At 35.4% G+C, this 27,869-nt stretch overlaps 2 protein-coding genes across 4 annotated transcripts; both read right to left on the bottom strand.

Moving 5' to 3' along the window:
* Positions 1 to 124: 124 nt before the first annotated feature.
* LOC116262631 (metal transporter Nramp5-like) lies at positions 125 to 10,452 on the bottom strand. Of its 3 annotated transcripts, none has more exons than XM_031642119.2 (13): positions 10,277 to 10,452; positions 9,975 to 10,053; positions 9,788 to 9,828; positions 9,589 to 9,667; positions 9,412 to 9,516; positions 9,209 to 9,318; positions 8,497 to 8,678; positions 5,337 to 5,406; positions 2,079 to 2,252; positions 1,879 to 1,983; positions 1,655 to 1,786; positions 1,018 to 1,125; positions 125 to 650 (listed from the first exon to the last, which is right to left on the bottom strand). In XM_031642119.2, the coding sequence occupies exons 1-13, from the start codon at positions 10,427 to 10,429 to the stop codon at positions 315 to 317; spliced, it is 1,674 nt and encodes a 557-aa protein (XP_031497979.1). In that variant the 5' UTR covers positions 10,430 to 10,452; the 3' UTR covers positions 125 to 314. The 3 variants fall into 3 exon arrangements, with proteins under 3 accessions (XP_031497979.1, XP_031497984.1, XP_031497991.1); XM_031642124.2 differs by having other exon boundaries at positions 1,018 to 1,113; XM_031642131.2 differs by lacking the exon at positions 1,018 to 1,125.
* Positions 10,453 to 17,840: 7,388 nt separating this feature from the next.
* LOC116266351 (metal transporter Nramp5-like) lies at positions 17,841 to 26,454 on the bottom strand. The gene is made up of 13 exons (XM_031647527.1): positions 26,279 to 26,454; positions 25,973 to 26,051; positions 25,832 to 25,872; positions 25,633 to 25,711; positions 25,444 to 25,548; positions 25,241 to 25,350; positions 24,651 to 24,832; positions 21,509 to 21,578; positions 19,362 to 19,535; positions 19,161 to 19,265; positions 18,937 to 19,068; positions 18,661 to 18,756; positions 17,841 to 18,299 (listed from the first exon to the last, which is right to left on the bottom strand). Exons 1-13 carry the CDS (start codon positions 26,429 to 26,431, stop codon positions 17,964 to 17,966), a joined length of 1,662 nt encoding a protein of 553 aa, XP_031503387.1. The 5' UTR covers positions 26,432 to 26,454; the 3' UTR covers positions 17,841 to 17,963.
* Between the last annotated feature and the right edge of the window lie 1,415 nt (positions 26,455 to 27,869).

The following is a 27,869-nucleotide window of genomic DNA, read 5'->3' as shown; positions in this document are numbered from 1 at the left end:
TCGTTCCTGTTCCTATTTAAAATATTGGGCCTTTTGCCATCGTATACATGGTGGATTGCATTATTATTCCCAAACCACAGCTGCTAGAAAAGATGAAGGCAAAAGAAACTTAGCTCCTGTCATATTTCTAATTTCCCAACTTTAACTATTGAACACTTTTGGCTTAAACAAATTATTATCCTAAAGAGTAAGGAGAGAGAAAAAGAGCAAAAAGTTCAAAAAGCAAAGTGTGGTACAACCATGGTTGTGTACAAGAGCATACATAGGGTGAGGGGCTTGTAAGAGAGAGATAGTAAGTGAGTGAGAAGTTTCATCTACTCTGGGAATGGGATATCAGCAAGGTCTTCTCTATAAGGAACCTCATCATCCATAGCTTCACTAGCTTGCAACTCTTTATCTGATTGGGCATGGTTCCCAAACTGATCAACTTTTGATCTATCTACATACGTAACTACCCTGTCCTTTCGTATAGTCAAGTATACCACTGCTGCAACATACATTGCCATGAGAGGGAACACTATGATGCCGATGAAGATACTCCCAACCTTGGGCAAGTTATTGTGAAGCAACCAATTAACAAAGCCGGTGCTAAGGTAATATACATTTATTCCAATTATAAGAAGGCCTAGGATCCATGAGACAATGACAATCTGCAACATAAAATAAATGAGAGAAGTTACTAACCTAATTGACTACTCTTAAATATAAATACTTGAATCTCAACTTCCATTTCTACATTTTTTTTCTATTTCTTCATTTGGTTGTCATTCGTAGTGTTAGTGACATATAAGGGGCTGTTGGCATTAGGAAAAACATGTGAGTGTTCCATGAATCCACCTCAAATTTGGAGTAGATTCATGGGAAACTTGTTCAACCGTTTCATGAATCTACCCCAATTTTGGGGCTGATTCATGAAACCTTCACACCTTATTCCTAATTATGCCAAACAACTCCTAAAAGCCAATATGAATGGTTGTTATAGCATGCTTGAATAAGAATTTTCTGACTAGTACTTACAAAGATGGAATTTTTGTGGGGGCCCATCTTTGTCTCACTGCTGCTAAACTTGAGAAGTGGTATAAGAGAAAATGGGAGCTCAAACGATAGGATCATCTGCACATTCAACTATAAGAACTAAAATAATAAAGATGAAAAAGCAATTTTTCGATGACGATGGATGTAACACATGACATATCGGCAAATTTTAAGGGCTGTTGTCTAATACATTGGGTTGCAGCCTTTCATGAGGTGATGCTTTTGCACATACGAGGCATCCTAAGGGTATATTTAAGGATTCTAAACATTCATCCTGAAAGCGTTTAAAGCTTCTCGCACAGCTTAATTGCCTCACTTTTTTTTTTCAAAAAGGATTTCATTTGCAATCTTTGGAAAATCAACTAGCTTACTTCATGTTAGGATTGATATTTTTACTTCTGTATGATTAAGTTATTTTATGTAATTACAGTAGTACCAAGGACGTGGTTGATTTCTTTTATCACCATTGTGGGCTTCACTATTTAGTTTACAGTTGAAACAGCTAATATATGAAACCATGGTAAGTATAACAACATATTGAGGAGGAAGTAAAGGGGAGTACCATTACTCAAATTAATATGCAGATTATTAGTTAAAGGCTATAGAATTTATGTGTTACCGAAGCGACGATGATCAGTTTTCCTGCACCCGCAGGTCCACCAATAATGGAGACCACCAAGCTTGGAGTGATTGCGATGCATCGAGTGACAAAATTCCGTAACCACTTCTTCATTTTCATATCTAGGAAACCCTGCAGGGAAATTTTATGAGTTACAATAAGCTCAAATCCTATTCATGTTAGCAGCTTTATGTCATGTTCTTGTCAACTCTTTTTTGCTATACCTGCATAATGTATTGGCCTGCATATGTGCCAGTTATTGTGGAACTCTGACCAGAAGCAAGCAAGGAAATAGCATATATTGTAGAGCTTGATTTACCTAGAACATTCTACCAAACAGGAAAAGAAAATAAAAGATTAGCTAGTCTGTTTTCACTCTTTTACTATTGGAAGAACTTAGCCTTCTTGGCAAAATGAACTATACCTTTAGCAGAAAATGTGCATTGTTGAGGGTAAGATCACTGCAGTGTTCTGAATTTTCTTTTGAAAGGTTCTCAGATGAGCATATGCTACCAGATACTGCTACTAGTGACAGATTAATCAGGAAGGCTATAAAGAGGGCAAACCCACTTTCCAAGAAAAAGTATTTGCATGCACTCTACAGAAGAAGATGAAGATACATTAGTCTCCCACAGATAATGTTGTAATAGAAGCAAAAGATGAAGTAGTTAATGCTACTATTGTGAACCATACTTATGTGTATATATACCTTTTCTTGATATGACATTGATATAATTCACAAGTTACCATGTTGGTTTATTAATATGCTACATGCATGCAGGACATTGGTGTATCGCCTTCACACACTGCTGTCCCAGTTTTTCTCTCCTATATGTTTTTCTTTTTTGCTTTTTCCTGAGATGGCAACTAATTTGCATTTCCTGTGGTTTTTTAAGGTTCTCAATTTCTAAAAGCTTGTGTTTTTTGCGATTTTTCAGGCTTCCTAGTTCCTTTTGGAGTTTATTTAGGTCTCTTCATTAGTAGGACAATAACATTTCAGATTCTTCAAGCATTCATGAGGCATTTTTCTCTATTCTTCTGTTGAAAGTCTATGACCTTTTTCTAAAACCTCAAGCTGGCATGGGCGAAAAGGCACATCTCTTTTACCCACAAAAACTTCCTTTGAATAGTTTGCCGACGACATGTCCATGAAGTTTGCCTTGAGATTAGCAAGGCCAAGTTGGAGATTTGTTAATTTTGAGCTGTAAGACTTGATCTCAACTCAGTTTCGATGAGGCTGGAGCCAAGCATACTCATGTAACTTGATCTGAGTCCGACCCATCCTAGTTCAGCTCGAACTCGATTGGTGAAAAAGATATGCATAGAACACTGCCCATAAGAAAGAGAAATCCCATCCATGCATGTTTTGACATAATGTATGGGAAACGTAGAAGCTGTATAATCCATTGAAAAATAACAAAGTGAAATCACGTACTCCGATTGTTGCCTGATGCAATCAAGTGTTATTTCAATAATACACAAGCGACACACACTTTTCTGTTCAATGAATAGTTAGTCATCAATTTGTGAAATTTTGGAAATTCCTGCTTTATAGGCAAACACAATGTGCATGTAAGGTGTTAGCTGCCTCAAACTTTTTGGTATTTGTACTCCAAAACAAGTTCAAGCAGATAGTGCAACATGTCAAATCTTAAGTCACATGGGTACGTGTGATCTTCTCATATACTTGTATCCGTATGCGGGGTACTAGGACACTAGTACATGGGTAAAACTGTATTTTAAAATTTTAAAATTATATTTTGGGACTTAATTTTTTCTTTCTTTGATTTCTTTTCTTTTTTACTTCCCTCCTACCAAGATTCTGTATTTTCCCCTCATTTTTCTTTAATTGTGAGAATTATTGTAGGTTATTATTATATATAATGTATACATTTACATATATTTTGTACCGTATCCGGTCCCAACTTTTCTAAAATCTCCATACCCATATGACTTAAGTCAAATCACAACTTGAAATAGATATAGATTATGAACATTGGTTTTAATGATAAACATTTGCCACTATATATAGCACTAATTTTTTTATCTTTTTAGTGGGAACTGTTCCTGTTAAAACATGCAGGTTATGAGAAAGTCTAACTGACAATGAGTGTTGAGGGACATTTGATGTTTTGGCAGATGCACAAATTTGCCCTTCCCAAATATACCTTTCTTGGTGAGCAGTGTTTCCCATTGGTTTTAATGATAAACATTTGCCACTATATATGGCACTAATTTTTTATCCTTTTAGTGGGAATTGTTCCTGTTATAAGAAAGTCTAACTGACAATGAGTGCTGAGGGACATTTAATGTTTTGGCAGATGCACAAATTTGCCCTTCCCAAGTATACCTTTTCTGGTGGGTAGTGTTTTCCACGGTCCAAAAAAAGGCTGAAGCCCCCACCCAACCCCTTATCCTCCCTAAATAAACCTTTCATCAACAAATTATTTGTTGTAATTAGATTACTTGTTGTAATTAGATGATAAGGTACTTGACGACTTGGTCTTATACTCAGCTTCATTAAGAGAGAGAAGGTTACATGTTTGGCCCCTGAACTCTGGAGTACATGTTTGGGGCAGGAAATAAAGAAAAGGCTTTGAACAAATTAAAGACCAAAATGCCCCTCATATAGGAGGGGTGCAGAGGCCCAAACACCCACCTTTCCCCCTTAATTGGTGCATTATATATATCTGACCTTATCGGGAGTCTAAAGGCGTGTATTGATCCCTGCTTCCTAATACCCCATTTTCCACCGGAGGACAACAAATCCAATGACTTGGGCTGTTTTGAGGGTTAAATCGTTGATTGGTGTGACATGCAAACACCCTCTTAATCACGGTCAATCCTATCGGCGCCTAGAATGTATGGGAACTTTGCGTACCGCTAGATGGTTAATATCTGCATAATAAGTCAAATGTATCATTCTAGTTTTATAATGATTCTCAACTTATAAGCATGTACCTTCTCTCCTTTTACAATTTGACAAACCAATCTTTCCCTTGAAATTGTCTACGTTTAACAACTATAAGGTCCTCAAAAGTTATCAAACGTAGAAAAAATCAGATATGAAAAAAAAAATATATATCTGATTAAGAACTTGGATTGGATTCAGATTTAAGAAATGACATCCGATCATATTCAGATATATATAAATATCCGATTGGATTTAGATACAGATTTAGATCGGATTTATTTTTAGACAAATATTCTATATCCAATGCTATTGCATTTTGAATATTCACAAAATTTGGTTCAAAATTCGGATTTGGATATGAACATAAAAATCAGATTCAGATTGGATTCAGATTGTAAAATCAGATTTTGGATTCAGATTTGGATATGACTTTTCTTTATTCATGCTTGAATCCAAACATGTCAATATTCGAAAGAGCAAATATGGTTAAGGATATATCCAATCAGTTGACATGCATATGAATATTAATTTGATAAAACACAAAAGGAAGAAACGGTTTTGAACAACATCAATAACAATAATATTAGCTATCATTAATAATAACAATAAAAACATTATTAAAGTCTTGGACTAATTTGCATTAAAATGAAAAGACAAGATGATTTTTTTTTTTTATTTGGAGAGAGCCAGAGACATTGGAGGAATCTGAAAAATAAGATCACACAAGTACAACAAATTAAGGCCACACAATGAATTATAAAAACATACTTGGATTCCATGTACAGATTGCGGCACCTTCCTTGAAAGAACCAGTGCTGAATGAAGAAAGAGGTTGTGCCTGTATTTCAAGAGAAAATCAATGCATGGTGCAATATAATATATATAAAAGTAGATATGTTTTTTCTCAAGCAAGTTTAAAGATAATCTTAGCCGGGCCCAAGCGGGCTCGAACCCACTTATGCCTGACTCAAGCAATCCCGAGCCAAGTTGATGATCCAGATCTGATTCTTTTAAATCTCGGTGCTATGGATAAGCTGGGCCTTGGTTTGTGGACAACCCGAGCCAAGTGAAGTGATTCCCGGGTCTTGGTTCACGACCCAGTATATAGACAGCCCGAGTCAAGTGGTGCAATTATTGACTCTTGGTTCATGACCCAGTACATAAACACCCCGAGTCAAGTGGGGCAACCTCGGTTAACTCACCGAGTTTGCCAACTACAAGAAAGAAATAAAAGTCTGGCTATAGTGGAGCAATTCTCGAGTCTTGGTTCATGACTCAGTAAATGGACAACCCGAGTCAAGTGAACAATTTGTGAGCGACTCTCGAGTCTTGGGTCATGACCCAGTATACGGACAATCCGAGTCAAGTGGGGCTACTGGCGAGTCAACTAACCGACTTTGGCAACTATGAGAAACAAATAAAACTCCGTATCGTTAATACCTTATTAACTCGAGGTTCATAACCCAGTAACAAAACTCGAAGGTTAATACCTTATAGCTCGAGGTCTTGCATGCATGTCACAGTTTGTAGAAGCAGTAATGCCCCTCAAATTCGAACCATGACTACATGCTTGGCAGTCATGACCCATTCCACCATCCCGGCCACCACGGGACAAGACATGATAATTATCAGATTATATATAATAATCATGATGATGTAACATAAGTTGTTCCCTGGTCGAATTAATGCAGATATCAGTGTGTATCGAATTAGTCCGATCTTGACTTATCATTGATGTGACTAGACATAGGTGTATATATATATAGGAAAGACAATATGTTGAATTCTTTCATATTGTCTCCCATATATACACATATATATATTAGACAATCTGAAAGAATTCAGTATATCTTTCTCTTCATTGAATAGCCCAGTTTTGTAAATTATGTCGTTAATATTAACTCAAACAACTATTGAATTGGGCTAATTCTCTTGCTGAATGGACTGAATTTTTTGAGCTAGTTCAATAATGGGCACTTGTTAATAATGGCTGAGCTCAATAATATTGTCGCTAGCTTTAAGACCCTTCTGTTTTGGTTTAAACCAAAAAGGGTTGGCATGCATGGTGGAGTTAGTCTTCCCTGTTGGGTTCATAATCACCGTTAACTCTTTATTATGAAGCATCATTCTTTTCAGTTAAGTGTCCACAACCTAAAGGGAAGAGAGAAATATTTTATCTATCTTGTGGTACTAAAAGCAGATCCTATACCTTGACGGGACGAAGAAAAGAGCGGGGGTTTCAACCTTCTTGTTGGATGGTAGGGTGGTAGAATGAAATACTCGTATTGCTCACCCAGTAAAAAAGAAATATTTTAGGAGTTTATACTTGCTTTAAAGAAAAAAAAGTTTTTTCCGTAATAGTCCTCATTTTATTAGCCATTCTCTGAATTCAACATTTTCTTTTCTTATTTTCCAGATTCATTATTTCCTCCTTCAGTGTATAATGTGTATTTCCGTTGAAAAACCTAACATTTTAGTATTTATAACAATTTTTCAAGAAACTAGTGAGGTATATTGTGTTATTTTGTTCCTCAAAAGCCTAACAAAGGATGTAAAAGTTATCCTTTTTCTATAAGTAAATTTGAGATTTTTTTCAGTTGAAAGGTGTGGGAATTAGTTGAAGTTTTGCATTAAAATCTTATATATGGATCGGAAGAATATGATTTTTTTTTGTAAGATTTTTAATATAAAGAAAACACCTGTGTAGTTTGTTTGAAACGAAACACTCATATAATTTTTTTTCTAGTTCTCTTATAACACATCCCTCCCTTTCTTTTTATATCATCCTCACTTTGTTATATTTGACTTTGTCACCATAGCGAATCTAGGGTATGGACCTGCCCTAGTCAAGTAAAAGTGAGGCATGAATTCAAAAAACAGAAAAAAGAATGATAAACCAATTTGAAACATAGCCAATAAGCGGAACTATTATGAAAAAAATAGCAAATCGTAATCATGTTGAAGTAAAATAATGGATACAAATTCAACCTGAAAATGACACTCAATGTCAACTCTTGCGTGATTTTGTCTGGTGGGGTGGTGGGGGGTGTTACGTGGGTATGTCTACATACTGTATAATGTTTGTTAGTGGACTAAAAATTAAAAGTCTGTCAATGAACAATAATTATTGCTTGACCATTAGTAATGGTTTATGATACAACAATTATGTATGTACAACAAAAGTCACACATTGCTCAGCTCGACTCGAGCTTGAGTCCAGATTTTTGAGACCAGATCGAACTCAACTCGTTTAAGCTCACTTGATACATACATACACATATATATATATATATATATATATATATATATATATATATGTATATAATTAGAATTCATCAAAAACTACATACATGCTCCAGAAACTCGTGTAACTCGAGGTCAACTGGTTTATAACTTGAATTTGAACTAAAGCTTTAGTTCAGCCCTTATATCCGCAAGTTCGAAACGAGGTCGAATTGGCACGACTCTTTGTAAATCTCTAGCAGTAATATTGGTTGTTGGTGCATTTTAGCTATGATTGGTGCTACTGCTAGCGGCAGAATTTTAATGTTTAGCTACCAGGTACCTGCCAGAATACCCTTGGCTGGTAAAAAGAGAGTCCCATACAAGCACAAAAACCGATAGCTAAAAAGTTAAAAGTCCAAAGGGCTAATTTTTTAAATCTCCAAAACACCCCAGAATTTTAATGTTTAGCTAACAGGTACCTACCAGAATACCCTTGGCTGGTAAAAAGAGAGTCCCATACAAGCACAAAAACCGATAGCTAAAAAGTTAAAAGTCCAAAGGGCTAATTTTTTAAATCTCCAAAACACCCCATCTCATTCCTTTCATATATATATATATATATATATATATATATATATATATATAGCAAATTTAGAGAGAGAGAGAGAGAGAGAGGGGGAGGGAGAGAGCTAAAGGTTCTCACGGCATGATAAGAGCACCCAAGAGGGCGATGGCATCGCCAGTGGCACCGTCTCCTTTCAACTTAGGGACGAAGAGCCCTTGAAGAACTTCCGATGCCTTGGGCTTGACGTACGCCAACTCTGCAAAGTAGCAGGCTGCCATTATGAAGACCAGAAACGTTATCAGGGCTTCCAGCTTCCTCACCTGCACCCACATGTAACCAAATAGATCAACCCACAGAAAGAGAGATAGATAGAGAGGGAGAGAGAGAGAGAGAGATGATGATGATGTTTGAAATTATTTTATTTAAAAACTAAGGGCGAACAGTTTTTAATGAGAAAACAAAGTGGTTGGTGTTTGAATGACATTGAAGATCATAAAATATATGATCCCACCAATACCAATTCTTATGATACTATGATGGAATCAATTACAATGATGATGTCTGAAATGATTTTATTTAAAAACTAACGGTGAAGAGCTTTAGATGAGAAAAGAAGTGGTTGATATTTGAATAACATTGAAGATCATAAAGCACCAGAACCAATTGGTATACAGTATATATATGATGGAATTGATTACAACTAGCTAGCATCACAATCCTCATTAAAAAAATATGGCGGCAGAAGAGTCAAGAAAATAAAACACAGAGAGAGAAAGAGAGAGCTCATCCAACTTTTTGTGAGGAGGTTGATAAATAAAAGGGTGAGGCAGATTATAGTTATTCACTTTACCCCGTATTTTTGGAGGCCGAGAAGAAGCATAGTGCTTAAGCCTGTTATGAGAACTCCTGTCCACACTGGTATGTGAAACAATATATTGAGAGCGAATGCCGTTCCAACAACTGGTAATGATAAAAGCAAGCATATAACTATGATATCTGCAGATTAATATCCACACAAACTATAACTTAGTTCGCCTTTTAATTGTTATGTACCTTCTGGTATATCAGCAGCAATAACAGCAATTTCAGCAAGCAACCATAAGCAGTAATTCACATACTTGGGATATTCAGTCTTGCAGTGTTCAGATAGATGCTTCCCTTCACATAAAATAGAAACAAGATGAGAAAACTAACTTTTTAATTCTTCTCCACTATACTAGAAGATAGTACCTGTGGCAACTCCCAACTTTGCAGAGAGTGACTGAATAATGAAAGCAAAGACCATCCCAATAAGGACTATCCATAAGAGCTGCAATAGATTTTTCATTATTAACCAAACAATATCACCAGAGTTAAAAGGGCATGTCTAAACCACAATATGACGGCAATCTAGATGTGGAGAAAGACAGGGAAGCATGGTTCAACATACCTCATATTTATGGTTAGCTCCTGCCTGTAAATCGGTTTCCACTGTTCATTTTCATATGAAAGGAAAAAATAGAAGAATCAACAGCATGTCCATACATCCATATATATATATATATATATATATATATATATATATATATATATATATATATATATATATATTTGAGAAAAAGAGAGAGAGAGATTACTGTTTCCCGGGTCAAGGTAGGCCATGGAAACAAGAAAGCCAGGTCCTATGTACCCCATGAACTTCTTCCATCCTGGCTTCTGCTTTTATTCATAGACTTGTATTCAGCAAACTCAGGATAGTTATATGATAGTTAGATGCATATTCACATTAGTTTCTAACAATAAGAAAAGCATGCAGTACTGAGTAGAAGCACTCCAATCACTCTTGTAACAATGAAAAGATTATCAATCAAGTGGATTATCCCTGCTGCCATTCTCTACTGATTCAGTCCACATGAATGAGGGCGATGTGATATGTTACCTCTTTTTCATGCATGAGTTCATGCTTATCATCATGATGTGGAGCACAAAACGCTGGTTGGTGTTCAACATCATTTAAAGAAGCTATACGATTGCTTCCTTTCCATGAAGGATCTTTCCCCACCACTTCTTTACCCGCTTGATCGGCAGCCATCTCAAGGGAATTCTTTCTCCTCTTCTGCTGCAGATACCATAGAGCTACAAGAATTTATAGACTTGAAGGAAGAAGACAAGTACTGTACCAGGAAAACACCTCTCCCAACTATCTCACTCCCTGATTAAAGCATAAATTAATTTATGAGAGCACCTTTGATTTTGTCATTTGGTGAGCTAAGCACAAAGCAGGCACAGGAATGAAGTTGAATGGATGACTCAAACATGAGAATTTATAATGAGCAAGCCGAGCTCCAGCTAAAGCTCAACCCAAGTCATATATTGCCCGAATCGAGCTTGACTGGAGCTCGAGTCGAGCTTTATGAGGCGAGTTCAATCTCGACCTGGTAAAGCTCGTGTCACTCTATTCATATATATTATTTTCTTTAAATAAAAAAGAAAACCACAAAAAGGGTATTAAAATTCATAAAAGAATGCCAACATCGCCTTGAAAATTAACAAATAGAGAAGAGACTAGGCGAGTCGAGTTTAAATGCATGAAGCTTGTGTCACTTGAACTCCACCCGTTTGTAGCGTTCCACTCGTTTGTAACTCTAATTTTAACTCTACTTCTTAAGTGAGTTGGCTCGAATCACTGTACATCGATGCTCAAAGATAAACCGAAGAAGAATGAAAATCAGGTTCTGATACTGTACAACTTACCTATAAGCTGTCAGTTAAAGTGTTCTTTTTGACGTTTACATTACGGGAGCAGATATGTTGTAATATGAATAAATCCCTAGAAGGGAAATTGAATTTTGAAAAAAAGGCGGGTTTTTTAGGAACAACTCCACCTTGGTAGGGAGGAGAGAAGCCAAACTGTCGGAATAAAACCAAACTAAACTTGAATCTAAAAAATATATTACACAATTAAATTTTTTTAATTTTTCCAACACATTTTTTTTTTAATTAATTAGGGTGGGGCTATGGCCTAGGTGCCCCCCTTCCGCCCCTGCCACCTGGCATCAGGGATGGAGCCAGAATTTTTTTGTCTTTTTAAGGGTGGGTAATCCTGCAATTTATTAAATAAAATATTTGAAATTTGGTTCGATGGGGCAACTCCTATTTTTCAAAAGTTTTATATGGGATAAAATGATATATTTTTTAAAATTTCAAAATGTAAAATTTAATTGTCCAAAACTTGAGACCCTGCTAGCCGTTCTGGCTCGCACGCTGCTAGGCATTGAAAAGCATGCGCTAAATTGGCTGATTCAAATTGAATTGGGGCCAAATCAAATATTATGTGGCCAATTAATAATTGATCCAGTTGAATTGATGAATCGGCCGATTCACTGATTCGGCAGCCCATACTGGGGCCACCCTCCATTACTTCATGAAAGTGTAATATTACAAGGGAAGCAGACATGATCATGCTTACTTGGGCTCTTGTAATTAATAAGTTTATCTTACAAACTTCATTACTCCACAATTGATGCAATCGGAGCGGATAACCCTTGCTCAGCGAAGATGATATCAGATCGATGCCTATCGTCAACCATAAATCTTTTTTATAAATACTCATCTTATCAAGGTTTTCGTTAGTGAGGGTGCCGGAAACTTTTCTTGTGCAGTTTAAATGAGAGCGAAAATTTTCAAAAAACATGGTTAGTATTTAATCAGTAAAATACAAGGTTGAACTTCTTTAATATTATTTATGAATTTGAAAAAGTCCCATATTTCACTATTATTTTTTCCATTTAGAAAGTAATATATATGGAACATATGCTTATCTTTGTGGATGCACCCAAGGGTCTCTTGGTAATTCTTTTAGTACTATAAATGAAACAACGTTCACAAAAAGTAGTTGAGGCACTAAAAGGAAAAAGTGATTCAATTGACCAGTAACTTTTTAGTATTAGTAGAAATAGGGAATTCAGCTAGCTAAATTTATATATTAACAAGAAAAAAGACAGACCGACTTGAGCATAGTGCAACAAGTTTCCATATACTTAATTGCACATCAGTATAAACTAATGAGCACAGAAGTAAGGGTGGGTGCCCGTTTAGCATGTTAAGAATAAAAAAAATATTTTTTTAAATTTTTTTGTTTTAAAAATAGATATTTATTATTAATAAATATATTTTATATTAAAAAAATTATTTTTTAATTTTAAATAGGCCGAGCTCACTGGCCGGACGGGCCGGATAGGGCCGGCCCTTACCTTACCGGCCCAGCTCGACCCTTACCAGCCCGGCCGATGCCCACCAAAGATGTTTTTTTTTAGGGTATTTCAGTCAATTGATCACATTCGCCAGCTTAAATTCCGGTTGGTTTAAAAGTTCGGTACGTTTTCAACACTGCCAGGCATATTTTTTATGATCCACCAATCCACCAACAAAGTGTCCTCAGCATGCTTCGTTTGGTGCCTACATACAGCCATGGATGAAATCTAAGTCCCCGCTTTGAACTCTATTTTCTAAAACCAAATCCATATGACGAGCATAAGATCCATTTTTGTATGTCATCTGGTTCAGATCTCGGATATCTGACTCAGATTTACTTTATATTATGAAATTTCAAACTGCATCTAACTCTGACTAGCAATTGGATCCAAATTTCTTAACCGGAACTGACTGGATGACTACAAACTGGGTGCCCATTTCTCTTTGTATAATAAACTTGAACTTGAGACACCAGCTTCTTCTTCTTCTTCTTTTTTTGTGCCTCTATTTGATTATACCATTTTTTTTTTCAATTCTAATAGCTTTTAATGTTATTGTCCTGCGGGGAATAATTCAAATGGGTGAACGTGGCAATCGTTATATGGCACATCTCTGGTTCCATTCACGAGGGGCTATGTTCCAAAACCTAAGAGAATGGAACCTATTTACAAGTTGGAGTATGAAATCTAAGCCACCAACACAACATGCTTCTTTTGGTTGGAGCATGGATTTTTTTTAAGGGTGGACCAAACAGTCCAACCTCTAGATCCGATTGGGATCAAACTAAACTCGAATCCAAACAATACACGACACAATTAAAAAATTTTAAATTTTTTAATGCATATATATATATATATATATATATATATATATATATATATATATATATATATATATATATATATATATATATATATATATATAGAGAGAGAGAGAGAGAGAGAGAGAGAGAGAGTCGGCAGGTATTGAACGAAAATCAAGGAAAAAAAGAAATAATATATTTTAGTTATCTAACATCAATTAACTTGTTCTCTTTATTTTCCTTTCAACCTTCTATCTTGAAAAAATCAACAGCTAGGATGATTACCTATGAGTCCTGCACCTAAAGGTTGCCTATTTACCAATCTCTCTCTCTCTCTCTCTAGCTATATATATATATACACATATATGAGTTGGTAAAAACCAGACCACTGAGATAAGAGACAAAAACAAAACCTATTAAAATTAATTCTTAAAATATTAGAATCAAACCTTATAAATATGATCTTAAGAGTGAGTAGGTGAGAAACATATATTAAGTTAGGCATGATTTATATCAAATTAATGTTTATAAACATATTAAAAGGTTCACATTTTGCATTAAAACTTTTTTTAACATGAATTTAATAGGTCCATTTTTATCCCTTAGTCAATATCTACCAATTTGGCTATGGCAATCTAACGCATGCATCAATTGGCTGTTAAAAGCTGCGACAAAGTTGTTGATTAATGCTAAATTACTAAAATATCATATCTCATTTTTTCTCCATTATTTTCTCTCAATCTTTTATCTTACAAAAATAAACGTACAAGATGATTCCTTATGGGTCATGCACCTACCAATTTTTCTTACTTTCTCTCTCTCTCTCTCTCTCTCTCTCTCTATATATATATATATATATATATATATATATATATATATATATATATATATATATAGAGAGAGAGAGAGAGAGAGAGAGAGAATCCATAACCCTTATTTTTAATAATCGAAGAGAACTGTTACTTCCTCCAACTTAGTAAGAATTGATGCAGCAACAGTGACCATGTGTAGAACTTAACTATACAAAATGGTACGCTAGTCAAGGTTGACAAAGTGAGGAGGGAAGAACGTATCGAAGAACAAGTCATCTTAACTTCCTTTTCTGATTATGCTTGGCCATGCCATTTTAATAAAGAACTTAGCTTATGAAACACATGCCTCAGGGGACGTGGTGCAACTGGCTTAGGTCAAATGGCGGACAGGCGGCCAAGTCTTTATTTGAGTGGCATAAGATTCTTCTCTTATATGAAAAGAAAAGAAGGACATGTACAAGCCGAAGTGCAATGCAAGGTCTAACCATGACACAAACACAGTTCTTGACCGTACCTGCTCGAATATATTAGAATTTACATTCAAGACCATATAGAACCAAAAAAGTCCTTGTTTTGATTCAGATCCATTGATTACCCTAATTTTAGCAGCACTAATACTGCCGTGGATGTCTTTCTAGAATTTAATGCAAGAAAATGATATCATATATATGTGTCTAGGGCGGAAGCATGTGTGGGTAACATGTGAGAAATTGCCCACGTAGACCGATAAAAGTACTTATTTTTTATATTGACACCTCAAAACAATTTTTTTTCATTTACATGCTGATGCCCCTTAAAAATTTAAAATTTATTACTATTGCTCTTAGCTAGAAATTTCTGGCTTCGCCCCTGGTATCGTGGTATTTTTAATTGTTATTCGCTTTTTTTTGTGAAATTTTCTCTTTTTTCTCTGTGTGATCAGGCGACGTTTTGATGTGTATATTTTGGCGAAAATACTCGATCACTGTTGTTCTTGAAAACATTGTTGTCTGTATGTGAAATTCTGTTTTCACATTTTCACAATTTTCCTTTTTGGTTAAATCTTTTATGTTTTTAAAAGATGCTTATAGAAAAACAATCTTCAAGACCTTGCTTATAGAAATCATGTTACAGTATATTCCATTAACTGTTCTTTAGGAGTTGATAATTGAGATTTTATGGAAATTTAATGCTAAACTTTCTTAACTTTCTTTTGTAACAAACTATAGTTGCATTTCTAAGGATTATAAAACCGTTAGTTTTTTGCTTTTAAATTTATGTTGCAAAATTATCTTCGTCTAAATCATGGCGTGCTTATATTAAAACAAACTTTGCTTTTACCACTTAGAGGGATGGGCATGTCTGGACTTTGGCCTTTTTTGCTAGATTGATCAAATCGAGATCTTTGAGATCCTTCCCCTTAGCTAATGGAGTTTGTGTCGAGTCCTTGAGATTTTCTTGGATGGGTTAGATATTGCTAATGTACGTCTTGAAGAGTCCTTTGTCAGTTTACCTATACTTTGTTTATATATTTTTTGAAAACAATTCTCTCTCTCCAGTATTATTGCTAATGTTTAGCTTGAAGAGTCCTTTGTTGTTTTATCTTATACTTGTTGGTATTTTTTAAGAACCAAATCTCTCTCTCCAGCATTTTCTTTAGTAAAGTTTGATCAGTAGCTGTGAAAAAAAAGTGGTATTAGTTTTTTTCATTGTTAAGAATAAACTCTAGCTGCACATTTAACTTGAAAGTCTACATTTGATAAAAAATTTTGAGATAAAATATGAATGTTTATTTGAATCTACGGGGAGAGCTCTTTCTCGAAGCAATCAGTGTTGGAATATGCTTGTCATTGTAGTGTAGTTAGCAAAGAAAAAAAAAAAGAAATTTTAGTGTCTTATGCTTATATATTTGTTTGTTTATTCGACCATCAAGATTTGCAAGAGATTGACAGTATATAGAATCATCAAATCTTAGAGATTTGGGTAGCCACCTCCATAAATTCAGGTAATAATAGAGATTTTAAATCCACAAATATTTTTCAAATCTATTGTGCACTACAATCATAGATTGAAAGTGGACCTGTGTTAGATCTGATGTTGGATCTCATATCTAAGGTAATCAAATGCCTTCTAAAGGTCGTTACCAGGTTTTGCTTGACCCAAAATTCTGGGAAGGATAAGATGCTTTGGTGATTAATTCACTCACTCATTGAGATGATACCTTAAGAAGGACTTTCAGTTGCTTGTTCAAAGATGTTTCACATTAATAAATAGAGATCCTTGAACTCATAGTCCAAGAATTGGAATGAACAATCCGTAGATGCAAAGGTTATTGTTTCTTTTGAAATCTAGACAAGTGAAACACCGATTATAAGTTTACAGACAACACAAAGTTTACAACTCTCTCTCTCTCTCTCTTTATATATATATATATATATATATATATATATATATATATATATAATGAAATTGGTTAATGGTGCCTAAAGTGCCACACACAAGTCTATATTGTGAAAGTCAATGTAATAGTTGTTTTTAATAAAAAATACAGGCATGACACTTCATGTACTTATTATATCCAATCAAGTGACCCATAACTATGTTATATAGTTCTTATATTTGCTAACTGCGTACAAACACATATAAAAAAATTGAACGGTGAATTTGGCATTTCAAAGTCACCCAGCCATCTAAAAATAACGAGAAAAAAGTGGTGGGTATTTTTTGTCATCTAATATTAGTGCACAACTTTTTCTCATTGTTTTTCTCTCAACCATCCATTTGCTTTAGATGGATAGCGCTGATTAGATGGTAGTATCACTATATATTATATAGATATATATAAAGATAGGATGGTATAGTTTTTTTAATGTTTGCATTGAATTATATCAACATTCTAGATTGTTTCAAATTTGTTTGAAATTTTTTCACATAGCAAAACACATGGTTTAACCAGTAGATATTTTCCATAATCTCTTCATCAGTTGTTGACTTTTTCATTTTGTGAAATGTCAAGCAAAAAATTTCTTTTCCTACCAATTTTTTGTATATATATATATATATATCAGTTGTCGACCTTTTCAATTTGTGAAATGTCAAGCAAGAAATTTCTTAACCTGCCAAATTTTTGTGTGTGTGTGCATATATATATATAGAGTTTTGCTTTTTTTTTACTCACATAACTTTATCAATATGATCTTATAATTGATTTTTCCAAAATAGGTACACTGTGTGTTACACAGAGCAAGTGCTTTCAGCATGCAGCCCCATGGCACCCAAGTTTGTCCAGGTCGAGGATTAGGGGTTCAAAAGTCAATTTCTTCTGTTCAATCAATCGTCCCATTTGGTACTTGAACATGATCTGGCATGTACGAAGGAATGTACGTGTGTGGATATGCATTCTAGAGCAGTTTTGTTTCTAGGCTTTTTGGCGAAAGGAGAAATTTTTCATGTTGATACATAATGGTTCTTGTTCCAATTTAAAATGTTAGGCCGTTTGTCATGGTAGGTACTTGGTGAAGTGCATTATTATTCACAAGCCATTATTGCTAGACAAAGCAAAAGTAGTTATGTAGTCATCATATTTCTAATTGCCCAACTTTAACTGCTTAACTCGTTTTGCTTAAACAAATTACTATCTTAGAAAGTAAGGACAGAGAGAAAGAGCAAAAGTACAAAAAGCAAAATGTGGTACAACCATGGTATGTACAAGAGCAAGAGGGTAAAAGGGGGGAGGGGGAGAGAGAGAGAGAGAGGGAGAGAGAAAGAGAGTTTCTCATCTACTCAGGGAATGGGATATCAGCAAGATCTTCTCTATAAGGAATCTCATCATCCATAGCTTTAGTAACTTGCAACTCTTTCTCTGATTGGACATGATTCTCAAACTGCTCAACTTTGGCTCTATCAACATATGTCACTACCCTGTCCTTTCGCATGGTCAAGTATGCCACCGCTCCAACATACAGCCCCATGAGAGGGAACACAATGATACCAATGAAGATATTCCCAACCTTGGGCAAGTTATTATGAACTAACCAATCAACAAACCCTGTGCTGAGGTAATATACATTGATTCCAATTATAAGGAGACCTAGTATCCATGAGACAATGACAATCTGCAGCACAAATTAAAAACATTATAGAAATTACTAACTTAATTTGCTATTCTTGAATATAAATATTTTAATCTCAACTCTCATTCCACATTGTTTTCTATTTCTTCTTTTGGTTGTCATTCATGTGGTAGTGAAACATAAATGGGTCATTTGGCATTAGGAACAACATGTGAGTGTACCATAAAACCACTTCAAAATTGGAGTAGATTCACAAGACACTTCTTCAAGCATTCCATGAATCTACTCCAATTTTGAGGTATATTTATGAAATGTTCAGACCTTGTTCCTAATGCAAAATGGCTCTTATTTAAATGGTTATTATAATAAGTGCAAATATGAGTTTTGAGGCATTGGTACTTACATAGATGGAATTTTTTTGGGGACCCATCTTTGTCTCACTGCTACTAAACTTGAGAAGTGGTATAAGAGCAAATGGGAGCTCAAAAGACAGGATCATCTGCAGTAGTTTGATTCATAAAATATTAGAACACATCCCACTTTAAGAACTAAATAATAAAGATGAAAAGGCAATTTTTTGATGGCGACAAATGTAATTGAGGAGGAAGTAATGGGAAGTACTATTGCTCTCAACAATATGCAGATTATTAGTTAAAAGGTTATAGAATTTGCTTATTACCGAAGCAATGATGATCAGTTTCCCAGCACCAGCAGATCCATTAATGATGGAGACCACCAAGCTTGGAGTGATTGCAATGCATCGAGTGATAAAATTCCGTAACCACTTCTTCATTTTCATATCTAAGAAGCCCTGCAAAGTAATTATATTAGTTACAATAAGCTCTTATCTAATTCTTGTTAGCAGATTTAAGTTATGCTCTTTCGAACTCGTTCTTTCTATACCTGCATAATGTATTGGCCTGCATATGTACCCGTTATTGTGGAACTCTGGCCAGAAGCAAGCAAGGAAATAGCATATATTGTAGAGCTTGATTTTCCAAGAACATTCTACCAAACAAGAAAAGAAAAGATTATCCAGTCATTAAAAAATAAAATAAAAAAAAACTATTGGAAGAACTTAGCGTTCTTGGCAAATGGACATACCTTTAGCAGAAAATGTGCATTGTTGATGGTAAGATCACTGCAGTGTCTTGAACTTTCTTCTGAAAGGTTCTCAGATGAACATATGCTACCATATACTGCTACTAGTGACACATTAATCATGAAGGCTACAAAGAGGGCAAACCCACTTTCAAATAAAAAGTATCTGCATGCACTCTATAGAAGAGGATGAAAATACATTAGAAGATGAAAATACGTTGATCTGCCACAGATAGAATTGTAGTAGAAGTAAAAGATGAAGCAGTTAATGCTACTACAATGAACCATGTTTATGTATACATACAACTTTTCTTGATATGACATTGATATAATTTATAAGGTACCATGTTGGTTAATTTATTTGCTACATGCAGTATATTGGTGTTTCACCTTGCTGCTGTAGTTCTCATGTACAAGTTTCTCTCTTGAGTATTTCCCTAGATGGCGGCCAATATGCATTGCTTGTGGCCTTTTAAGATTTTCTTCTATTTCTAAAAGCTTGTGAGCTTTCTTTGCAATTTTTAAGTCCTCCCAGCTCCTTTTAGAGGATTATTTAGGTCTTCTCATTAATAGAACAATAGCATTTCTGGTTCTTCAAACATTCTAATAAAGTTCTTGAGGCCTTTTTCTTTGTTCTTCTGTTGAAAATCTGTGACCTTTTTCTAAAACCTCAGCCTGGCATGGGCAAAAGGATACATCTCTGTTACCCACAAAAAAACTTCCTTTGAATAGCCAAGCATACTCATGCAACTTGATTTGAGTCCAAGCAGCCCTAGCTCAGCTTGAACACAATTCACGTATGGCATATTGGTAAAAAAGATATGCATAGAACAGTACTGCCCATAAGAAAGAGAAATCCCTTCCATGGATGTTGACATAATGTAAGGAAAGCCTTGAAGCTATAGACGCTTAAAGTCCTTGGAAAAGAACAACGTGAAATCACATATTTCGATTGTTTGACGCAATCAAGTGTTATTTCAATATACACAAGCGACACACATTTATCTATTCAATGAACAACTTTGGCATAGTTGGTAAAATTTTAGAAAGTCCTGCTTTATAAGCAAAGATTATGTGCATGATGTAAGGTGTTAGCCGCCTCAAAACATTGACATTTGTAATCAAAACAAGTTCAAGCAGATAGTGCGACATGTCAAAAACTAACGCAGATTTGCCCTCCCCAAGTAGACCTTTCATCAGAAAATTACTGTGTTTTAATTGTATGATAAGGTACTTGGCAACTTGGACTTATACTTAGCTCCACTAGGAGACAAGGTTATATGTTTGGCCCCCGAACTCGGGAGTATGTATTTGGTGCACAAAATGACCAAAATACCCTTATATGTGAAGAAAATGCCCTCTCATTAAAGGCCACCATAGAAAGAGGGAAATGTTTTGTGCAAAAGACTGGAATACCCCTCATATGGGACTGGCGTTGGGGTCCAAACACCCACCTTGCCTCTCTAATTAGTGCATTACGCATAACTTACTTATCGGGAGTCACAAACAGTCATGTCTAAGGGCATGTACATATCCCTGTTTCCTAATCCCCCATTTTCCACCCAAAAGACAAACAAATCCAATGACTTGTGGGGTTTGAGGACTAACAATCTTTGATTGGTATGACAAGCAAACAACCTGTTGATCACGTGAATCCTATGGGAGCATAGAATATATGGGATGCACACCTCTAGATGGTTAATATCTGCATAATAAGTCAAAGATATCATATATGCATTTATTATGATTTTCAACTTATAACCCTGTAATTTCTGGTAACATTCGCTCCTTTTACCATTTGACAAACCAATCCTTCCCTTCAAATTGTCTATGTTTAACAATTCTTAAATGTTAACAAACGTTGAATTCAAGTGCCAGTAAAAAATTGTAAAACGTGTATATGAATGTTGATTTTTGCCTTTCTACGAATTCAGATGTGGAAATGGATTTGAACAACATCAACAACAATAATACTGACTTTAACAATAATAATAGCATAATTAAAATCTTGTACTGATTTGCATTCAAATGAAAAGACAAGATGATTTGGGGAGAGAGAGAGTGAGTGTGTGTGGATAGTCTTAAAAGCGAATCTGAAAAATAAGATCATACAACAAATTAAGGCCACAAAGTGAACTATAAAACCTTACTTGGATTCCATGCACAGATTCTGGCACCTTCCTTGAAAGAACCAGTGCTGAATGAAGAAAGAGATTGTGCCTGTATTTCATGAGAAGATCAATGCACTGTGCTATATATATATATATATATATATATATATATATATATATATATATATATATATATACAGGTATGTGTTTTCTTGAGCAAATTTAAAGGTAGTCTTAGCCATGCCCGACCCCTCTCGAGACAGAAAAATCAACAAATTGGGGAGTTATCACGAACCGATTTGTGCTTGACTCAGGCAATCCCGAGCCAAGCGGACGATCCGGGTCTATTTCTTTCAGATCTCAGTCTATAGATGAGCTCATGAGCCAGTCTTGTTTCATCACCCAGTATTGGACAACCCGAGTCAAGTGGGTTGTTCCTTGAATCAACTCACGGAGTTTGCCAACTATAGGAAAGAAATAAAATTCCATAGGGTTTCGGTTCGCGACCCAATTATATATGAACAACCTGAGTCAATTGGGGTGATTACTTCTCGAGTCAACTCATCGAGTTTGCCAACTATCGAAGAGAAATAAAACTCGATGGGTATACCTTATTACTTATTAGCTATTAGCTAGAAGTTTTTCTCTTGTAACAATACCATATTACTTATTAGCTATTAGCTAGAAGTTTTACTCTTGTAACACGGCTTGTAGATCTACCTACTTCACACCATCGTGACCTATTCCACTATGCCAGCCAGCACTTACAAGGTATTAAAATATTAGAAATAAGTAATGATCTACACATTGATGGGACAAGACATGATAATTAATTATCAGATTATATATAATATTCATGATGATGTCGATGATGACATTCCTCGGTACACAAGTTGTACCCCGATCTAAGTGTGTATCGAATTAGTCCGACCTTGACTTACCGTTGATATGACTAAACATACGTAATATATATATATATATATATATATATATATATACACACTGCTATGACAATATGGAGAATTAAGTCTATCTTTCTCTTCATTGAATCGATTCAGTTGTGTGAATTAGTTCGTCAATGAGTTGACACTATGATGTTCATGAAACATTAATATTAACTCAAATAACTATTGAATTTATTTAATTCTCTCGGTCATGAATGGGCTGAATTTTTTGAGTTCAATAATGGGCACTTGTTAATAATGACTGAGCCCAATAATATTGTCACTAGCTTTAAGGCCATTCTGTATTCGCTTAAACCAAAAAGGGATGGCATGCCATGGTGGAGTTAGTCTTACCTGTTTGGTGCATAATCACGGTTAACTCTTTATTATGAAGCATAGTTCTTTTCATGAGTTTCAGTTATGTCTGCGCAACCTGAAGCGAATAGAGAAATATTTTATCCTGAGGCACTCAAAGCATACTTCTTACCTTGATGGGATGGGGGAAAGAATGAGAGTTTGTGCCTTTTTGTTGGGCAGTAAGATGAAAATATTCGTGCTGCTCACCCAGCAAAGGAGTAATGTTATAGGAACTTATGTTTGCTTTAGAAGAGAAAGGAAAAAGAAAAAGTGATTTTTTGGGTAATAGTCTTCATTTTATTAGCCATTCTCTAGATTCATCATTTCCTTTTCTACTTTCCCAAATTTATCTTTCCCTCCTTCAGTGTATTGCCGTTTTACAAAACCTAACATTTTAGTATTTATAGCCGTTTTTTAAGAAAACAATGACATAATATATATATATATATATATATATATATATATATATATATATATATATGTTATTTTGTTCCTCAAAATCCTAATAAATGGATATAAAAATTACCCTTTTCTATAAGTGCTTAGGATTTTTCCAGCTGAAAAGTGTAGGAGTTGTTCAAACTCTGCCATAAAATCTTATGTATGCATCGGAAGAACATGATTTTCCTTTTATTGTAAGATTTCCAATATAAAGTAAACATCTGTGTAGTCTGTTTTATAAGAAACAGTCATATAATTTCTTCTCTAATTCACTTCCTTATAAAATCATCCCTCCCTTTTCTTTTATATCATCCTCACTTTGTTATATTGGACTTGGCTACCTTAACAACCATAACCCTAAGGATGGACCTTGACTAGTAAAAGTGAATGATGAATCCAAAAAAACCCTAAAAATGATCAACCAATTTGAAATATAACCAATAAGCTAGGGACTTTTGTGAAAAGAAATAGCCAGGGAAAAAACAAAACATCGTAATCAACTTGAAGTAAAATAATGGACATAGAAGTTCAACGTGAAAATGATACTCAATGTCAACTCTTGGGTGATTTTGGCTGTATGTTGCTAGATAACTAAAAATAAAAAAAAAATATTAATAGAAAACCACCATTGCATGACTATTAGGAATGGTTTATGGTGCAACAATTACAAATGTACAACGACAGTCACATATTGCTCAACTAGAGCTTGATCTTGAGATGAAACTTGAAGCAACTTGAGGTAAGCTCAAGCTCAACTCATTTAAGTTCATGTCACTTGATTCATGTATACATTTTTTTTAAATAAAAATGATAACTACAACATGACATTAAAACTCATAAAAAATTACTTGTATGCCCATGAGAATTAACAAACAGGGAAGACATGAGTCGAGGAGACTTTAAACGAGTCGAGCTCGTGTAACTCAAGTTCAACTCGTTTATGACTCAAGTTCTAACTAAAGCTCAAGTTCGATTCAAGTTCTAACTAAAGCTCAAGTTCGATTCCTTTATTAAATGAGTCGAGCTTATATGGGTGAGTTCGAGTTAAGCTCGAGTTGGCTCCACTAGTTGTACATTACTATCAGTAATATTGTTTTTTGATGCATTTTAATTGGTGGCACAGTTAGCAACAGATTTATGCGTAGAAGCGGGTAATGACGAGAATACTTTGGCCAGTAAAAGGGGATCTCCATGCAAGGACAAAACATCATAGTGAAAGAGTTAAAGTCTAAAAAGAGTTTTTCTTTTTTGAAAAATCCCCAAGACACCCCAACTCTCCCTTCTTCGGTTTTGGTATATATGTTCCATGCACCAATCACTGCAGCATAGAGTTCTCTTATATATGCGTATATATGCGTGTTTGTGGGAGTGTGTGGATCCTACAGCTGGCCATTCCGTGAATCTTCTATATAAAAAAAGGAGCAGCTAAAGGTACTTACGGCATGATAAGAGCACCCAAGAGAGCAATGGCATCGCCTGTGGCACCTTCTCCCTTCAACTTAGGGACGAAGAGCCCTTGAAGAACTTCCGATGCCTTGGGCTTGACGTATGCCAACTCCGCAAAGTAGCAGGCTGCCATTATGAACACCAGAAACGTTATCAGCGCTTCCAGCTTCCTCACCTGCACAACATGTTTCCAAATAGATCAATTCACAGAGAAAGAGAGAGAGAGAGAGAGGGAGAGAAGGAGAAAGAGAGAGAGAGGGAGGCGATGATGATCATGTTTGGAATTATTTTATTTAAAAACTGATGGCAAACAGTTTTTGATGAGAAAACAAAGTGGTTGGTGTTTGAATGCCATTGAAGATCATAAAATATATGAAGCCACCAATACCAATCGTCATACACTATGATGGAATTTATCACAACTAGCTAGCACCATGATCCTCATTAAAAAATATGGCGACAGAAGAGGCAAGAAAACAAAACACAGAGAGAGAACGGAGGAGAGAGAGAGAGAGAAAGAGCTCATCCAACTTCTTGTAAGCAGGTTGATAGATAGAAGGATGAGGCAGAATATTCACTTTACCCCGTATTTTTGCAGGCCGAGAAGAAGCATAGTGCTCAAGCCCGTGATGAGGACTCCTGTCCACACTGGTATGTGAAACAATATGTTGAGAGCGAATGCCGTTCCAACAACTGGTAATGATAAAAGCAAGCATATAAATATGACATCTGCAGATTAATATCCACACAGACTATAACTTAGTTCGTCTTTTAATTGTTATGTACCTTCTGGTATATCAGCAGCAATAACAGCAATTTCAGCAAGCAACCATAAGCAGTAATTCACGAACTTGGGATATTCAGTCTTGCAGTGCTCGGATAGATGCTTCCCTTTACAGAAAATACAAATAAGACGAGGAAACTAACTTTTTAATTCTTCTTCACTATTTCAGACGGAATGAGAGAAGAAAGTACCTGTGGTAACTCCCAACCTTGCAGAGAGTGACTGAATAATGAAAGCAAAGATCATCCCAATAAGGACTATCCATAAGAGCTGCAATAGGTTTTTTCAGTATTAACCAGACAACACAAGAGTTAAAGCTGGGAATGTCTCAGCCACAATATGACAGCAATATAGATAGGGAGAAGAAAAAGGAAGCATGGTTGAACATACCCCGTATTTATGGTTAGATCCTGCCTGTAAATCGGTTTCCACTGTTCATTTTCATATGAAAGGAAAAAGTATAAGGATCAACCGCATGTCCGTCTATTAATGTATATATATCAGACAGAGTGAAAGAGGGAGAGAAGGTACTGTTGCCAGGGTCAATGTATGCCATGGAAACAAGAAAGCCTGGTCCTATGTATGCCATGAATTTCTTCCATCCTGGCTTCTGCTTATATTCATGAAGAAGTTGACTTGTAATCAGTAAACTCAGGATATATCATAGTTAGATGCTTGTTCACAATAAGGAATGCATGCAGTATTGAATGGGCACACTCCCATCACTACAATAAGAATGAAAAGATGATCACTAAAGTGGATTATCCCTGCTGCCATTCTCTACTAATTGAGTGCTCATAAATGAAGGCGATGACGATGATGATGTCATGAAGGTACCTCTGTTTCATGCATGACTTGATGTTCATCATCACGATATGAAGCGCAAAAAGCAGGTTGGTTTTCAACATCATTCAAAGAAGCTATGCGATTGCTTCCTCTCCATGAAGGATCTCTCCCCACCACTTCCTTACCCTCTTGGTCAGCAGCCATCCAAGGGAATTTTTTCTCCTGTTCTGCCGCTAACCTTTTGCTGCACATACCATTTAGCTACAATAATTTATAGGGTTGAAGGAAGAAGACAAATATTGTACCTGGAAAACACCTCTCTCAAGTCTCAACTATGTCACTCCCTGATTATGGCATAAGTTAATTCATGGGCAATTCCCTGGTTTTGTCATCCAGGTGACTAAGCACAGAGCAGACACAGGAATGACGGGAAATGGATATGGCTCAAAGACAGGAATGTACAAAGAGAAAATCCATTTCGAACTCGGATTCGGTTTATCTAGTGGAACTTGTCGAGTTCGTCTAGCTTAAGCTCGTATCCCTTCATTCATACAATTTTTTTTTTTCTTTAAATGAAAAAGAAAACCATAAAAAGGGTACCAAAATTCATCAAAAAATACCAACACCCCTAAAGATTAACAAATCGGAAAGACACGAACCGAGTTGATTTTAAATGTGGGAAGCTCGTGTAGCCCAAACTCAACCCGTCTATAACTGGAGTTTAACTAAAGTTCGAAATTGACTCATTTTGCTTACACGGATAAGTTCGAGTCAAGCATTGGCTGGACTGGTCTCTTTTGTACACCTCTACTAACAAAGGGCCAAAACGCAAAAGGCTTTTTCTTTATTATCATGAGGAACTTTTCTGTTCCCCAAAGAGAAAAACAAGAGAAGAATGAAATTCAGGTGCTGATCCTATACAACTCTTACCTATGGCCTGTATGCTAAATTGTTCTTGACCAATAGTGTGTTGTTGGAATGAGAATTATATATATATATATATATATATATATATATATATATATATGTTGGTGCTCCTAAAGTTTTACTGAAATAAAACCTCAACTTGTATAAATTTTTGAAGGGCACAGATGTAATTTCCATTTTAAGTTTTGTGTTTATCCATTCGATCATAGTGTTTATAAAAAGTGAACCGGCCTATAAAAGAGCCTCCCTGTAAGGAAAAAATGGGAAACAAAAAAAAATCATGGAAGATGAAATTACCCTTGACAAAGTGAAAAATGCCATGAAATGAAAAGAAAAATGCCTCAATTCATTCCTTTGCACGTCCCTTATGGTAAAGATTCGTAAAATGAAATACAACAAGCGGCAAATCTATTTGTTTCATGCCCTGAGTAAAGGAAGCGATGTGTTATATACTGTTTTATTTGCATTACTTCAAATGATTTTAATGTTTTTTTTTCATTATTTTAGTTAACTTATTCTTTATATGGTAATATTTTTTTGTTAGTTCCCATTTTGAATCCTTAAGGCATTAACTCTTTATGTAGGGCCACTTGATATGTAAGTTGAAACATGGCAGAGGCAGCATTAACTCTCTATGTTGCAAACAGGGGGGCCACTTGAGAGGTGGTCATAGCCCATACCAGCCCTCTCATTGTAGAAAATGGGATAAGGCTGA

Source organism: Nymphaea colorata, chromosome 1 (assembly GCF_008831285.2).
Source record: "Nymphaea colorata isolate Beijing-Zhang1983 chromosome 1, ASM883128v2, whole genome shotgun sequence".
NCBI lineage: Eukaryota > Viridiplantae > Streptophyta > Magnoliopsida > Nymphaeales > Nymphaeaceae > Nymphaea > Nymphaea colorata.
The sequence above is the reverse complement of the archived record's forward strand: the minus strand, read 5'-3'. Positions and strand labels throughout refer to the sequence as shown.